Below are 17,846 nucleotides of genomic sequence, written 5' to 3' on the forward strand. Positions count from 1 at the left end.
TACATCCCGACTTCGTTGCCGCCGAAGCAGCAGAATTATCTGCCGCTGCGACCGGTCCTGAAAAAGCGCCGCAGGAGCCACCAGTGTTTTCTCCGCGCAGATGTTCAAAAAATGGCAGCAACGCAAACAATGACGAATAAAAAATATATAACAATGGAAGTAAACAGCAATATTTTTATAACGATGTCTTATCATGAATCGTCCAACTGACTCGGTGGCGCAACGGTAGCGCGTCTGACTCCAGATCAGAAGGTTGCGTGTTCGAATCACGTCCGGGTCAAGTCTTTTTTTCTGTATATTTTTTTCTAATTGTTAATGGCTGATGTTCATAACCACTGACCACATTAGATAACTATTCTCTTCTCAGGAATAGTTTCAAAAAAGCCATCTCGAATATGCAGACGGTCTGAGTCACGACCTACTGCAGTCTGAGTATGTCTAGCATAGTTTCCATTCTCAGGACCGATTTCTAATAACCATTTTAATAACAATATCGCAAGGAGGGGAAAAATGATGAAAATAGTTTTTCATGAATAAGTGGAATTATAATCACCCTACTGTACCATTTTTCTCCCAGCCAAACCAGCGAATCGTTCGAGCTCAAATTTCGCACAGAAATAGCACCTGAGCAGTAGTATTACTATGTCAATGTTTGTGCGGCACATGCCTGAGAATATCAATAAATTCGCATCCACTATGGCGATGGCGGATTTCTCTATGGCGGAGCGGAACCAGTCGCTGTCAGCAATGGCACTGTTGTACGTGGTGGATGTAGATTCAGCGAAGGCGGGTAGTTGAGCGGAGCAAGCTTTACGGAAGGTTTCGAGATATTTCGCAACTGATTTTCAAGTAACAGCATCAAAACTTGTTTTGGTCGAACTGCATTAAATTTCGCTTTTCCTTGTGTGGTACAGTTCACTGGGGAATGTAATGAGGTGTCACAACTGGGACCACAATTGCTGGGACAGTTTCATAAAGATGCTGAGCCGCTCCGTCCCTTGGTACGATCGCGACTGCCAAAATAATGGACTAAATAATCTCCCTCGTCAGTATATGACAGAAACCGTGAACTTTTTCGTCGTCTGTTGCTGTAGTAGTAGTAGTAGTAGTAGTAGTAGTAGTAGTAGTAGTAGTAGTAGTAGTAGTAGTAGCAGTTGTCATTGTGTCCTTATGTTATATATCGGAGATGGTATATCAGACACAGAGTTCGTATAATAATTATATGGTAGCTCTTAGATATTTCACGACGGCCGCTGACTGCGGAGTTCAAAAACCGAAAGTAAAATCCCCCCTCAACCTAAAGAACAATATTTCAATACTGGCACCTTAGGTTTCATAACACAATAATACAAATGCAAGCGCATTTTATGGTACTATGGTTCAGTTACAAAGGTTACACTTCAATATCACCTATTAGTTTCCGTTTTGGCATCGCCTGTTTTGGCTGGCTTCAGCGAGGATAGCGAGGATCTGCCTTGGCCGTGCCTTGGCTTGGATTCAGCGGCGACTGCTCTAACATGGCGCACGGCGATTTCGGCTGCTGTCAGTCCCCTGCGGCTGAAGTTATTGCTCATTCTTTGGCAAACCAGGTTAATCACACCGACATCCAGACCATCATACAGTGTCAAAAGCAAGTGTACGTGTCATACGTATCTTCGGCTTTGGCATGTAGAAATTAGCAAGCATTTTTGTGTGTGCGATGCCTACTCGACAACTTTGGATTACCGTCGTTCTTGCAGCGTGAAAAGATTGCACGTCGTTGCATAGTATAACTGAGTTGTTGAACTGCATATTACTAGCATTAGTGTTTTACTCTGATGCTCGCTTCTTAAATTGCATGTCATTATGCGGTGTTTCGTCCAATCGCAACTGTTCCATAAGAACGGCATGACTATTCAGCGTATTTATTGTCCTTGTCTTTGAGAATAACCTTCGCCTATGTTTATTGGTCCGATTTTCAGTCTGGGAAAGCTAGAGAAAACGAATGAAATGTTGATCAACTGCAATGCATTATCAGCAACCCGTTTCGCCGTTGCCAGCCAGGAACTCAAGAAGCATACTCAGCTCCTGTTTGATTTGAAGAAAGACCTAGATTCAGTCTTTAAGAGAATTAGGTACGTAAAAAGGCGATGTTGGTATTCAAAGCAAATTTGCTGTACTCTTGACAAAAAAAAAAAAAAAAAAATGTATCTTTGCTTTTTCGCAAACGAGCTGTCAAACTTGTTCCTTAAAACAAGTTGCTCTTAATTGTTGTTCTGTTTTGTATTATGACAGATTTTTGAAGATGAAGCTAACACAACAATATCCAGCAGCATTCTCAGGTAAGGAAGTATAGGCTATCGTACTGGGCACTCTCACTTAATTTTGCATTTTCAAACCATTGAAGTAGCATCTATATAATGCACAAAATCTTTCTCATAATGCTGTGTGGTTATTCCTTCCTTTGCCAGTGGTTTTGTCCCAAAAGAGATAAGTGCATACTGTGGTGGTACAAATAGAATTTGTGCTGTATCGCAAACTCTGATTTTTATCAGAAGTAATAGCGATTCATTTTACTTTGGTCTCATGAAGCTGTCTCCTTTTTCAAAACACATTGCTGTTAATTAGTGCCTATAGTCTAAAAGTATGAATCGTTGAATTTAAACTCACTCTCTTGTGTCTGTTCAATGCTTTTTCCCAGCAGCATGCAACACCGTGTTCTTTGCTGTTGATGAGGAGGATGAGCCTGAGGAGAGGCATCCTCCCAACAGAGACCAACCCGAGAAGGCAACGGAGGGCACAGACAAACACAAGCCAGTCAGTGCTGAACGCGAGGACGCTCAGTGTGCATCTTCAACGCAAAGTTCAGCCACTTCGTACAACAGTGATGACTCCTAGGTCAAGACCAACAGTGGCTGCTGTTTTCCTTTTTATTTGTGATGCCATATTTAAAATATGAATATTTGTCATGAGTGGTGATTTTAGAAAAGCCTTCACATGTACAGAAGCTTGTAAAATGTCAAGTTCTTATTTTGGAGTGTTTGATGGCAAAATTTCTCTTTAGGCACGTGTGAGTAGAAAGCCAGGTTCTTATTTTGGAGTGTTTGATGGCAAAATGTCTCTGTAGGCACATGTGTAAGCCTTGCTTTCAACTTTCACCTTCACTTTTGCGGAAACGGTGAGCTGCGCATGCGCAAGTTTACTATTTAATGTCATGCATGGCAAATATTGTGTCATTTGTTGAGTAACAATAGCGTAATAGAAAGGAAAATTTGTCTGCTGCCTTATAGCTATAGTAATTGATCTCAGTTACTTGGGAAATGTCCATTCAGCAGGTGGCTGTTGCAGAATACAGTACGAAAGTGGTTTGAGGGATGAGGTGAACAGTAGTTAATGAAAGAGCCAGCTGACACATCATGAAGGTGTAGAAAATAAATCACCGCTCTGCTGTCTCTTGGCTCTTTGTGTTGTATTAGTGAGTGGCAGCTATAACTGCTGTAAGAAATAAGTAAGTTTCATAACTTCCTCTTGAACATTTTAATTGTGCAATGATATCTGCACATGAGTATCAATTCTGTCACAGAAGACTGGCCCATGGTGCATGATTATGCTGGCTGCTCTGTGCTGCTGGCAGCAGGGTAGCTACCATGCAGGTTACTATGCATGTCTGTTGTGATAAGTGATATCAGATATTGTGTACTGCAAACACATGTACAGGTCAGGCACGCCTGTAGACTGGAGGTGGCTTGATCAATGTTCTGGCTGATGGCAGTAAAAACTATCCTGGTTGCCGTTGCCGAAGCTGGGGTTGTGATACTCCATGCGAAGGTGGGGCCTGACATATTGCATGTGTACACGTTTTGCCTTGCTACTGGGATATTTAAACAGTCTCACTTTCTCTTGTTTGAATCATGCGTTTAGGTTGATAACATCATATTTCTTAAGGGTTGCTCTGTGGCTGAAACATTTGTTGTTGTAGCTTTAGTAACCTTTTTTTGTACAAATTGGAGATAAAAGAGTGTGCACTGTGGCAACTTGGACTGCCTTTTGTTGTCCTTTTTTTTTTTTTGTTCCTTCATCGAGCATGGGAGGTTTGTTCCTTTGCCATTCCTTCTATAGTAAGGTGATTTCTTAGCAATCAGATGGCTTGAGGTATCATAGCTGCTTGAGTGATTTGTTTATGGTGAGAATGATTATTGCAAAACAGCCCTTATATTAACTGACTGCGCAATGTGTCCTGGTTGCCATGCATTGTTTGTGATCATTTAGCTCAGTAATTTGTCTATGGATGGATGCCAATACTATTTGTGGTATGAGAGATATTTTAGTGCTAATGTATGTTTTCATACCACTGTGTGGCATGTGTGTACACGTCACTGAGTTTCTCAGGTTTACCTAGAGGGCAAAGAGGTGCTAATGTCTGCAAATTTCCTAATGAACACTTCATCCACAATGGCAGTGCTGGAGAGTGGACACTTTGTGCTTAGTTTGACTAGCACCAGGCACAAGCTCTCTACAGATTAAAATTTAGTGAAAAAATAAGCATTTTTTTATTTCACTCGTATAACTTGGCAAAGCATTTTTTTTTTTAGGCATCATAAAAAGCCATGATTTTATAATCGAATTTATATTTTTGGCCCAAGGCAAGCCAGGCGAAATACAGTGTGTTTAATTCTTGCTGGACAAAGTGCTGCACAGCCACATCTCTCTCCAGGTAAGTGTATGAGGAAGTATGGTACATATGGACATACCTCGAATGCACTATCAATAAGTGATGTGAAATGCCTTCGGTAGTACCGTTGTTCAAACTTGTAAGGCCTGGCTCTCTTTGTAAAAGATTTGAACATCATTATTTTTGCACGGGAGGGACGGAGTATAACAGATGGCTCACATGTAGGTGCAGTGGGAGAACTAGATGTGTGGCTCCAGTTACACTTGGTATCATTAAAGAGTTGATAGCATATATCTTGCTCTTAATCGTAACAAAAACTTTATTAGAAATTCTATCAAGCTGAGCATGCATACTCCGTTATTACTTCGGTTATTGAGAGATAGTGTGTGCTGAATGTTATATATTTGAAGCCACCACAGATTGTCGCTATATGAGTTACTTTTCTCTTCATTGTGTCTCATCATCTCTAGTACAAACCTTGTGGGAACTTTATAATGTCCTCAGCTTAATTTTCACGGAACACTTGCTAGACGCCAGCAGATCATCGTTCCTAAAATGTTATGAATTTCGTTGCATAACATCAAAACTGTATCGGTAGCAGAACTAGAGTTCCTAGAACTCTGCAATAGCTGCTTGTTGAATACGACTTGGCCACCTGGAAACGGTGCAAGAGCAAATTAACGTGCACATTCTACTGATGTCTTGCATTCTCCATTTTATTTCATAGCCGCACGATTCTTGATAAGATAGCATGAAAACACAAGAGCTTTTTATTAAAAAGCGCAAAATGGCACCGCGTCCATAACTGAAACCAGAACCTCATGTTCAGCGCGTTTCAACGCACTGACCTCAGTGTTTTGAAGTGGAGAGTGCTTTAAGAGAAATAAAATAGGACATTTTGCTAAGCAATTCGAAAATACGTCGTGTAAAGCTGCCACAACCAACGTTCCTTGACCGAAACACCGCACTGTCAGACCGACGTGGGCAGGTTGCGCCATCTTTTGAAGGCGAATAAAAGGTAGAAAGAGAGAGTTTTCCTTCTCCTTGCGGTGTGGGGCGCAACCGCTCATCGCGGAGAACGGCGGCGAGCAACGTCTATGTTCTGTGCGTACTGTGATCGAGTCGGCGACGAGTGCTGGCTGTGGGCTATGTTGCGCTCTGCGACGCAGCTGTTACGGCATGTGAGCCTCCGACGCTGTTGACGCAGGGCTGCGTTATAAATGCCTGTGCTTGGTTGTCAGAGCGGCAGTTCGAACACGTGCCTCGGCGACTATGGTACTGGACGGCCGCCGTGCTGTGGGGATGTTGTGTGTGTGCGTGTTTTAGACGGCCCCACGCCGCTGCAATCGCTGCCGCCCCTCGGCGTCTCGCACTTGCCTGGGAAACTGTGACAACAAACAGGCACCAGAGGCCCCATGATGCTCCCGAGGAGGCCAGTGCCCTTCTACGTCGCTCTTTTTCTCATCGCTGCACCCTTCTTCACAATCTTCATCATGTTTCAGAAGCCTGGTGAGTGCTCTTGCATTCGTTTATTTCTGGGTCAGTCGGTGCAGCACGTCGCAGCCGGCCGCGAAGTGCTTCCTTGGCTGGAATCTTGGCAGGTCCTTCGGTTCTCGAGTGCTGCTGAGCGTCCAGTCGTGAGACGGGATGCCAAGCTTCGTTCTGTTTCTGAATACAGCCTGCGAAAGTACTTGCGCCGTCACCTTTTCGCCGTCCTACTGGGCAGAGGAGATAAGGTGGTCGCCGTTATTGTTGGTTATCTGCAGCCTCTTTGATGGATGAGGCGTCTCGTTCTCTCCAATCACTGCAATGCGCCGGCGCTGTGCTACGCGGCCGCTGTAGGCGCGCCGACAGATATGCTACTCGGCGGGAATTACGTTTCGCATTTCGAAACTGATTTAAAGGCGAAGATACTCAGGTGCACACCGGCTACGAATTCACTGAAAATTACATGCCTTTTCGGCCTGCGAACTTACACTTAGTGCCCGCCAACTTTCTTGCTGTACACTTGACTTGTGATAGCGATAGGAGAGACTGCGGAGGCCTGCCTGTGCACGTTACTTTAGTTGTTCAAGTGCCCCTCTTCTCGTTTCTGTTGTGCTTGTGTTGCTCGGTCTGATGGAACAATGCCTCTTACCAATAAGTATTTGGTTTAAGTTAGTTGAGACATCACTAGCATGATATGACGGCGCAAGGAAACGACAAAAACACGCAAGAGACTGTCTTTGGCATATTCTCGATCTAGTTTTCTTGCGCTGTTGCTATCCATTAGCGGTACCTCCTATTAGATAATGCCCGACACAAGGCCGTACTGCGACACTCTAACACGCAGATGAGACTTCCCTGTAATTTTTATATGCCCTGATAGGTATACTAATCTGCCCTTTATTATGCACGCTGTGGGTGTATCTCTGACGCAATATCCTCGCGGAGACCTGTAGATAACCCATATATCGCGTAGCTTTTCTCTTTGATCTCTACGTATACATTTATCCACTATGGACGTGTAAATTTTTCAAACATGCCCACTCAACGGTGTTGCAGCAGGCACAAGCCTTCCTGTGGTCAAAGCACGTTGGCCACCATGACCTTCGGCCAAGCAGCCATAGACGCCAATGAAATCAAGTTATCGTAGTTATATGCTGTCTCACACTTAGAGGTGCATAACCACATTTGGCACCATAACCACATTGCCATCATCATCGTACGCCATATCTTTAGATTCCTTTTTTTTTTTTCTCTTTTTTTTTTTGTCGGGTCCTCTTTGCGCATTGAATTATACAGGATCTGCTTTCGAGCACATCGTTTCCAATGTTTGGGGCAAGTGTCAGCGACTGCCTACACTTGCGTTGATCATTCCCGCTGCTCAAACGTGTGTCGGACCCGCCGTGGTGGTGCAGTCTTTAATTTTCTTAGAAGGATGTCCCCCCCCCCCCCCCCCCCCCCCAAAACAAAATCGCCTTCCAACAATCCTTATTACATTAGGTTCTTACCTGTACAAACAGATCATTCCTTTTGATGCCATTATGCTCCTAGGCATCCACGGTTTGTGGAAAACGAAGATGCGGTATAACAACGCAGATATCGAAGTGCGATCTGTACGTGAGCGCTTCATTGAAGGTGTCATACGGTTCAGAGAAGCGCATCGAGTGCTTCCTGACCAGCCAACATGGATTGGAGTGCTTGAACTGGTGCTATTGAAAACCTGTCACGTTAGTAAATGTGTTGCTGACGTGTTTTACCATTACGTTTTGTACCTGTCCCATGCCGAAGTCGATAATAATAATAATAATAATAATAATAATAATAATAATAATAATAATAATAATAATAATAATAATAATAATAATAATAAAAAGCCGTGGTGCTCGGCTACTGTGCCCAAGGATACGGGATTGAATCCCGGCCGCGGCGGCCGCTTTTCGATGAAGGCGAAGCGCAAGGCGCCCGTGTGCTGTGCGATGTCAGTGCACGTTAAAAAACCCCAAGTGGTCGAAATTTCTGAAGCCCTCCACTACGACGTCTTTCATAGCCTGTGTCGCTTTGGGACGTTAAACCCCATAGACCAACCAAAACCATCAAACGTGTGTCGTTAGAGTCGCTTTCGCTTGTGTTTCAAGCCGTGGGCACGTAGATATCAAATCACTGTATATTGACCTAACGACGCGGTATCATGTTTGGCTTAACTTTTATCTTTTTTCAGAGTAATTTATTCAGCCGCCGGGCTGTCTACTTCGCGCGTGGGCGTTCAGACCGTTCTTCGAGCTTGTTTCAAATCATCGGGCGCAAACAGACGGAGGAATACGACAAATCCGAAGGCAGATCGGGTTGTTCATTACTCCAGTGCGATGTGTGAATATTTGTTCCGTATGCTACATGGAAAACAGTTGCTGTCTGTTGTGTTCGATATTATGAGTTTACGTCAACCTTGTTTAAAAACAATGTGCTGTTAGCTTTTTGTTTCTTTTTTTTTTTTTAACTTTCGGAGCGGAGCCCGATTTTCAAGGCATGCTATAATGGTCGCCAAATATATGCCATCTAGGGTTCATTAAAAAAGCACAGAAGAAAATTATGGGGACGGTGTAGATCCGATGGTGCCTTTAACACCGCCTCTTCATTCCGCATTTTTTTTTTTTTTTTATTCTTTGTTTAAGTAGATTTTGGGAAAGAAAAGCGGAGTATCTATCGCACTTTTCGGTAGGCACCTATACACTTAAATTTTAAGTTGATTGGTAGGAACGGATAAGCGCAGTATTTGTCACACAGTTCTCGGTGGACACCTGATCCGTGGCGTAAGGGAAGGGACACCGCCTTAGCTAAGGTATAGAATACTTTAGCTAAGGCCCCCGTTTTTCCTACCGCGTTCCGGACACTTTCCGGCTAAACCCGAGCCGGTGCTTGGGTACGACGATAGCTTTTCGACCAACGTACAAGCTCTATCCGCGTTCTCGAATTTCCAATTCACATACTACATTTTCGGACTTGGGAGCCGAACCCTACAATAACCAGTGGGCTTAAAATGGCGCCAGACTATGGGATTTGACAGAAACCTTCAAAATGGTTCCCACTTGCATTTCGTCTGAAAGCTATATTTAATTTTGGCTAATTATGATTAATATTTTTTTACTGTTTGACCCCTTGCAGCCCTGGATTTTTAATTTTGACCATATATTTTTTTTTCCCCGGTTGTCACTTATTTAATGGTTCCATAACTACGGGGTAAAAGTTTATTTCCCGATGTGCAAGTATTTATGGATGGATTTAGAGACATGCGTCAAAATCGGACATCAGGGCAGGCTCAGTGCGTGTAAAATGCAAGGGGCTGTTTTGGTTAAACCCAACTCGCAGCTAACAAGTGAATGAAATATGTTTAGATTTTGCACATAGGACTCGTAAAGCAATTAATTTACCTTTGTTTGGACTGGTGTGTCGATAATTAGCACGTGTCGCACAAGATGCGCCTCTCTACGTCCACTAACTTTATGGCATGCACTGTTTCCGTTCGTTCTCGTCAAGACAAAGGAGTACCTCAGCTGATAATACGCGAGGACAACAACATGTCTCCACAAACTTGCGTGGCCTTTGTCTGCGAGGCTATAGCGACAAATACTTTCATCATACCTGTATCGCCTTATTCGAGCAAGCTTCAGAAAGCACACTATTGGTGCTTAGCGTGGAGCTCAGCACGTCGAAGTGTTCGTAAGGCACGAAGCACCGTGCGCCTAGCTCACGCCACTTTTCAAAACAAGTGTTCACTGTGAACGAGTTAAATGGAAAATATTCTGCAATTCGTTATTTTTACCAGATTCTCAGTTCTACGCAGACGACACAGGATTCCGTTTCACCCATAGTGCAATGCAGCACCACTATCTGTTGAAACAAAACAAAAAAAAAAAAAAGCTTTTGCGAGTGCAGTGCGTTCGCGTTTCAATAATAAAAAAGCAAAAACGTACTATATCGCTCCTAGCATCAAGGGCGCGCCACACGTGCCGCGTAGTTGCTATGTAGGTTATATAGTAACTCTATGCCACACTAGCTTCCTGCGCTTCCTAGCGGTGTCCTTGTTCCGGTTTCTGTTCGCCAACATTAAGGATTGGCACTGCGCATTGTTCGATGCAAACGTTCGTTTTCTTTGATAGTGCTCAGAAAATTCAATTTTTCATTTTTTTTTTCAAAATATACTATATAATTTTGCTTCATTTTCGCGAGTAGTAATTGACGTCAACATGGAAATAGCTTGATTGAGTTACGTCTTCAAAAATGCAAGCAGCAGTCCCACTATAAAAATTCCTTAGCATCGCTCAATGGCCCCCACTGACTGTTGAACCCTGATGGTGTAAAAATCGCGCATGTTGAAAACCTGCTCCAGCGAACCCTCTACAAAGTCAGTCATATTTACAAGCCGGGTATACGTTAGAAAGGCATTTAGCAAAATGTTCGATATCAGTATAACCTAAATACTAGCTAATATTGCCCGCCGCGGTGTCTTAGTCGTTACGGCGCTGGAGTAGTGAATCCAAGGATGCGGGTTTGATTCCTGGCCGCGGTGGAGGCGAGAAGCAAGGTGCCCGTGTGGTGTGCAATGTCAGTGCACGTTAAAGAACCCCAGGTGATCTAAATTTCCGGAGCCCTCCACTACGGCGTCTCTCATAGCTGAATTGTTTCGGGACGTTAAACCCCAGAAAAGCGCTAATGATATACTAATTCCCAAATTTGATGTACTGTTGCTTCTTTCATCGATGCTTCCCTATCGCGCCTTCCTTCTCGCACAGGGCACCTAGATGAGAAAGAATAGTAATATATACCGATAGCAACGGGGATCTCTAAGGAACTACCCCAGTAAATATCGGTAGTTTTTCCTCTGTTCCTGACGCGCAATCGGAAAATCTGTGTTGTCGCCAGGGCCGAAAAGGTGAAGGGGAAAAAAAAGGTTTAGGAGATTTTTTTCTCCTCGATAGATTAAAATTACCACCGGCGAACGTTTTTTTTTTCTCTTAGCCATATAAAATTTATTAGCTTGGGCGATTTATTCTGGTCGCGCTTTCATAGAAAGCAATGATTGAGATCAGTGGAAAGCTGTTTGTTTACACTTCATCGTTTGTGAGAAAATATGCGTCAAACTTCAAAGAGGCTATGTTTTAGTAAAGTGCAGGTAAACACTCTGGAAGTCTAACCTTTCGGCTTGTCGGACAGGAAGCGATAACGAAAAATATCTTTGAAATTTCAAATACTCAACTGGTGGGTATTTTTTGAAATCTAGAGGAATGTTTCATGATAAGGTCACTAAATGCGCAAATTCTTTCGTTTTTCGCAAAACGAGCAAAATTCAACAAATCTTCTACAAGCTCCCATCTTTCCGCTCGATGTCGCCTAAAAGAAAAAAAAAAAATGAAAAGGAAATATTTGAAATCGCACTTGCTTGCGTTAAGTATATTTTGTTAAGGATAAATTCTCTATCAGACATATAACAACAGAGTCTTTTCACCAAACAGTTTCGCCCTTTCTTAAGTCACCTTGCCAGGAACGCCCATTCAGACCTACCTGAGTAGCATTCTTTTATTGCCGGAAAGAAAATTTAAGATAAGCATAACAAGCCGAAGCAAGATATCGCTCCATATCGCTATTGTCTCGATATTGGATGCAGTGCGCGGTCATATTTACATCTGGACAGGAGGTGAGCTACTTGGTTTACTGGGAAATGCATGGACAATATCGGCGTCGCTCCCATTCCGGGCATCTGGTGATTTTAGTTTTGGAAAGAGTCAGAGGCTGCCTATAAATCTGATGTGCGTTTCTGATAAACCGTGGAACTATCGGTGATGGCGGAGAATGCTTTTTAAACTTGTCTCAGAAAGCCATTCTAATTCGGTTAATGCATAGTTCAGTTCGTGTTTCAAAATAGGGGAGGAGCTGCACTTATTATCGAGGGCGGTAAGCGGTGTTCGGTGCCTGACTGCTTTAAAGCAGCTTTGAGCTGTTCGAAGTGTGGCAGTAAATATATCGTTTGCTGAGATTGACATGGAATAGGGGCTTCTTCGTTCCATTGTAAGCTGGCTTCGTCTTGTGTCTCCTACGTCTCAGCGAGGATTTCTGTATAAAACCCACCCGCAGCCTGATAGAGAAAGATGGATATCTAGAGCTAAGGCTTTACTCGAGACCTATTCTCTTCATTCTCCGACAGTTTACGTAGACGTGGTCGAATGTTAGAACCGACCAGTTTTCGCATCCACTGTAGACCGATTAAAAAACCCGGTTGTCAGTGCGTCCATTACGAATTTGACAGGTTTTGCGGCAGCGCAGGAGGCAGCGATTGCAGGGTAGCTATCACACACTTCTTCGCTAAGTATAGTGTACTTTATCAGATTCCAAAGCAGCATTAAGTAATTGTGCTGAATGAAAACTCTACTAACGTATTGTACCAACGAAAGACACAGAAATCAATAAAAGAAGTACACGGGACAGCGCTGTCCCGTGTACTTCTTGTGTTTCTGTGTCTTTCGCTGGTTCAATGTGTTAGATTCGCACCAACTAGCCCAAATGATCACCATGTTAAAAATCCGATCACTGACTGCTCTCCCAATCGCCTCATCACCCTTACTGAGTCTCTGCAGCAGCGAACACCCAGGCGGAGCGGCTGCTCACTGCCAAGTCCCAGATGACTTGTCAACCGTTTCTCGGTTACCACGACCTCGCCCTGTTTTATAAAAAAATTCTGCCAACTGTATACCCTCCGCTGCAAGAATCTCTTCCCGAAGGCGACCGGGTTTTGTGGCTGAGACTGGGAACGACCACCAGTCACGACACCTTTTCTTCCCTCTTTTATAACTCGCGGTAAAACTTCTGCTCACTGCCACTCATGTCCTAGCACCATGGCTCTCGCATCTTTTTGACTTCCCGACCGAATCCCAGCTTCCATGGCAAGAATCACATCAGGGGGTTGAGAGACTGTTCTGCGCAGCTCGCTGCCGAGTGAGTGAGTGAGTGAACTTTATTATCCTCTCGGGGATCTTTTTCCTCGCCTCTTCAACCGAGGCTGACGAGCGGTTGGCGCCCCCAGTCCAGGGCACCACTGGCTTTCGCCAGTTTGCGAGCTCTTGTGACCAGGTAGAGCTGAACCTCCGGGTCAGAGCTGGCCAGCAAAGCCTCCCACTGTCTTTCATTTGGGTTTTCAATTTTTTGTAGTTGATGTGAGCTGCATTTCCGTGTTATGTGGTACAGGGTAGGGGTCTTCCCGCACCACGGGCACTCGTCTCTGAATGTCGTGGGATGCATCATGTGTAATATGTGTAAATTAATGAAGGTGCCCGTCTGTAGCCGCCTCAGATCTATGGCCTCCTCGTTGCTGAGCTTTTTATGCGGCTCCGGATATACTTTCCGCAAGCCTCTGTAGTGTTGTAGTATTGTGGTGTAGTCAGGGTCAAGCGGAATCGGGTCCTCTGTCGCGAGACTGTTGGGCGCACGGTAGGTTGCATGTCCTCGTGCTACCCTGTCTGCGTACAAATTCCCCGTGATCCCTGCATGCCCCGGAATCCACACTAGTGTTTGAGTGTATTGTTTTGTTGGCTCGCTTGTGGAAGAAAGGATTTGGTGCGCTACCTTAGATAATTTACCCCGTTGAAAATTTCTGCATGCGGATTGAGAGTCTGACAGTATCGTCAGACTCTCTCCCGTTTCTTTTCCTTGCCCAATGGCCAGTGCGATAGCCACTTCCTCTGCCTCCGTGACTGTACAGTTTTGGATCGAGGCGCTAACTACCTCCCGGCCTTCGCAGTCTGTGACCGTGGCTATCGCCCTCTTTGCGTTGGTTTCGTATAAGGCTGCGTCGGTGAACCTTGACGTGTCTTGTTGGCCGAATGTTTTTTCATAATACTCTGCCCTTGCCTGCCTTCTTCCAGGGTGTAGGCGGGGGTCCATGTTTCTTGGTATGGGCCGAACTCGGTACCAATTTCTGACTTCCCGCGATACCTCTCTTGTCTTGTTATAAGCCTGTAGGTGTGTGCTATATCCCAGTCTTTCCAACACCCGTCTTCCCGTCCTCGTTTGTAGAAGTCTGTTTAGCTGTGACTTGATTTGGGCTTCTGCTAATTATTGTATTGTATTGTGCAGACCCAGAGCTGCTAGCTTGCGGTTCGGTGTGTTCTTGGGGAGCTTGAGTGCGGTCTTGATAGCCATTTTGATGATGGCGTCCGCTCTGTCTTCCTCTCCTTTGGTCATATTGAAGTAGGGTAGAGCATACGCTACTCTGCTAATAACGAGGCTCCGGGCAAGTTTGAGTGTGTCGGGCTCTTTCATCCCCATCTTTTTGCTGGTCACCCGTGCTATCATACGGGCGACCTGCTGGGTCGAGGTCTTGAGCAGATTAAGTGTGTGTTGACACCTTTGATTCGATTGGAGCCACATCCCCAGGATCCTCACGGTTGTCTTTTCGGGTACTGTCTCCCCTTGCAGCCGGATCTCGAGCTTGTGGCCTTGATCTGTGGGAGCAGAGCGGTTGCCCTTCCCTCGCTAGAATCTGATCAGTTCTGATTTTCTTGATGAGCACTCCAAGCCCCTCTGCTTTAGATATTCTTCGATGACAGATGCTGCTTCTTGCAATTTCGCTTCCTTCTCCCCGAGTGATCCTGTGGTCGTCCAGATGGTGACGTCATCAGCATACATAGCGTGCTGTATGCCCTCCACCTTCTCGAGGCGCCTGGCCAGGCCAATCATTGCCACGTTGAACAGCGTGGGTGAAATGACTGCTCCTTGAGGTGTCCCTTTGTTGGGCGGGGAGACGAAGATACAGCTTCGGACAGTTGGATGGGCCCGTAGGGTTGCCGAAGCGGAAACATGTCACACGTGCATCTATAGAGCTGCAGGTGACACGGTTGGACACTGCATGATTGGACTGCGAGTTGATCATAACGAATGCACTTCTTACTTTTTCATGGAAGGCTTCTTTTTTTTTATTTGGAACATCAAAAATCTTCCTAGTTATCAAACTACTCGTCTGTGACAATTTGGTTTATGCCGTTGACCCTTTTGATGTATTGCTTATGATCTGTAAATTAAAAGAAGAAAGTCGCTAGGACCTATACTGGGAACGAAGGGTAGGCGGTGCAGCTTTTTGAAACTACCCTCTCGAATGGTTGCGTCGGTAACACGATGCTTATGAACTGTAGCATTATCTGCACTCGATGGCGCCTCTTGTTACTGATTCTTTACATTTCTCTGCGAAAAGCTCCTGCCGTTTTCGGAGAACGCTGTCTTAACATTACCCTTTTGTTGACCACCCTGACAAGAAGCGAGGGCTCCCTTAACGAATGTACGCGAAGGGGTCGACGACCTTGCTTCGAGAGGTTTCGTCACGCCTATGAGGCCGAGACCTTCAAAATACCAAAACTATGATGGATGGTTGTGAAGACACTGCCATAGGAAAGGTTAAGTTCGGCGACGACTTCGTACCCTTTATTACGGCGATTCCAGAGGGCCGCGTTTAAATCTGAACCAATTGTGTTACTGTTGCATTCGACAGATATTCACTTCCATACTCATGCATTGTGGTACTGTAAACTTCTTTGGCGGAACTTCTTTCTTTCGTCAAAAACTTCATTAAGCTCCGGTGCTCGAGTAAAAAAATCGTAAGAGGACACCATTTTTAACTGATTAGTGTAGACCAAGGGAGAAACCGGAAGACGGATCGCACTAAGACGTCTCGCGATAACAGAGTTGCAAAACCTAATTTCCACTGTACATCTAAAGTAAAGAAACTATCCGACGGGTTGTTAATATCATGGCATCTCCGGGTCTTCGTTGACATAGCGCTTCGGGTGACTCGCTGTAGTTTTATTGGGCTTTTCATTCCGTCCCTTGGGGTAAAAGTGCTGTGATGGCAGGTTTAATGAATGTCATTATGGGTTTGGGTTTTCTTCGCATTTCCTGCTGCGAATACAGCTCTGTGGTCTACAAGGCACTTCCGTTACCAGCAGCGGAGGGTTTTCAAGCCCGAAATCTAAGCGCACGTTAACATCGTCTCGCCCGTGTGCGAAGGTTCGTTAGTAACAGTGACGAGAGTAACAGCCGTATAAAATTAAATAACCGTTGTTCATTTGTACCGTACGAAGACGTCGATGAGACTAATAGCGAGTAGAGCATGTGATTATGCAGCAAGTGGCGGTAATTCTAACCACCCAAACATCTGTTGGTTTTGAGCAAACTTGTACGCTGGATAGATGAGTAAAAATTAGCACGTTGGATGGGCTGGCTCCGCGAATAGTTAAAAACGGAGCTGGAGATGATGTCCACAGAAAAAAAGTGGGACAAACAGTGCGCTTTTCCCTTCCTGTGAACCAGTCGTTGAGTCCTAAATTTAACCGTAACGAGATTTGATGTTTCTTAAGTAGTTTTGTTGTTGCAAGAGTTTTAAAAGCTGTGTAGGAGGCGACGCGTGCACCTCGCGACGTGTCGCGGATATGTGCAATTTACCGAATGGGATGTGGAAGCGGGCAATGGACAATTTACTGAATGGGATGTGGAAACGGGCACTCGAGAACGTTCCTCAAGCTGGATCCATTATGGATGAACGACTTCAGAATTCGTGCAGTAGAAAACTCGCGGCCGAAACGTGGCTTGAAGGCCCTGTGGTGGTAGAGTGACAGTGATTTTTATGACTTTCGTCGCGATTAAAATGAGGCAACGCCGTTAACCGTCAGCTGGAGCGAACGCGCGTCTAATTCACCTCAGAAGCACAAGAAACATTTGGTAAAACAAATTGTAGTCCGTGATGACTAACATTTAGGTGGTGCTGACTACGGTTGCCGTTCGTTCGCGGAGCTGTAGATCGACGTTCGCGTGGCCGCGTCGCTCCCATCTTGCGAATATAACGCGTGCACGTTAATAATTACTTGACAGGAAATGAAAGGCGCAGTATCCGTTACAGTTGTTCTGTGGACACCTGAACCACGCCGTAAAGGAATTATGTGGAAGTAAGAAGATAGAGGAGCCGTAGTGTAGGACCACTGTGCCACCGCGGCGGGGTTATGCCATCGTGATGAGCAGGCGTGAGTGACATCAACGAATAGTTTTCACATGCGCTAACGCTCGATATTCGTGGCCGAATCAGCGTCGTGTCATCTTTTTTTTTTTTTCTTTACGATCTGCAGAAAGGTGCCAAATTTCAGAACTAAAACACCCGAAGGTCCGATTGTGACGCTTTTTACGCCAGTTCCGGCTCTTACTAACAGCCGCCCTCTTTCCTTTTTGGGTTTTAGCGAGCAGTTTCCTGAAAAAGTTGCTTCAATTAAGAACGCCATATTTCATTATATTTCATTTTTAGTGCTTGTTGTTGTGGCTGTAGGAAGAAGGAAAAGAAAATGCACGGGCTTGCTACTGGCTCTGTAGCTGGGCGATTTCCGCTGCCTTGTGAGGACAGAATAAAAAATAAAGAAAGAAAAAGAAGAGGGAAAGAAAAACGCGCGCCGCAACAACAGCCGTCGTCCACCACTAAAGCGGTGGCGGGTGCAATGACGGCCTACAACAGATAAAAATACGGTGGCAAGCTAGCCCCCGCAGCTGGCGGCGGTGACCTACCTGTCCCAGACCCATCAGAGCCAGGATCAATCACCCTTTTTTAGTGCACTGGCTCAGTTGGCGTTGACTAAAAAAAAAAAAAAAAAAAAACGCTAGTTTCACAGAGAAAAAAATCCGCTGCAGTTGG

General features: G+C 44.9%; 2 protein-coding genes and 1 non-coding gene across 3 annotated transcripts in view; all 3 read left to right on the top strand.

Moving 5' to 3' along the window:
• The first annotated feature begins 208 nt into the window (after positions 1–208).
• On the top strand, positions 209–280 carry TRNAW-CCA (transfer RNA tryptophan (anticodon CCA)). The gene has a single exon. It is a non-coding gene; the product is annotated as a tRNA-Trp (tRNA).
• A 1,209-nt stretch (positions 281–1,489) lies between these two features.
• Positions 1,490–4,013, top strand: LOC146190751 (kxDL motif-containing protein CG10681). The gene is made up of 4 exons (XM_084601135.1): positions 1,490–1,636; positions 1,962–2,114; positions 2,275–2,321; positions 2,684–4,013. The coding sequence occupies exons 1-4, from the start codon at positions 1,518–1,520 to the stop codon at positions 2,875–2,877; spliced, it is 513 nt and encodes a 170-aa protein (XP_084457261.1). The 5' UTR covers positions 1,490–1,517; the 3' UTR covers positions 2,878–4,013.
• Positions 4,014–5,736: 1,723 nt separating this feature from the next.
• LOC146190752 (alpha-1,3-mannosyl-glycoprotein 4-beta-N-acetylglucosaminyltransferase B-like) overlaps positions 5,737–17,846 on the top strand; it is a 159,508-nt gene continuing 147,398 nt past the window's right edge. Inside the window, exon 1 of the mRNA XM_084601134.1 lies at positions 5,737–6,160. Within this exon, the coding sequence (XP_084457260.1) occupies positions 6,067–6,160 (94 nt within the window). The 5' untranslated portion in view covers positions 5,737–6,066. The remainder of the gene's footprint in view (positions 6,161–17,846) is intronic.

Source organism: Amblyomma maculatum, chromosome 4, assembly GCF_055883805.1.
Source record: "Amblyomma maculatum isolate TAMU_Amacu chromosome 4, ASM5588380v1, whole genome shotgun sequence".
Classification (NCBI taxonomy): Eukaryota; Metazoa; Arthropoda; class Arachnida; order Ixodida; family Ixodidae; genus Amblyomma; species Amblyomma maculatum.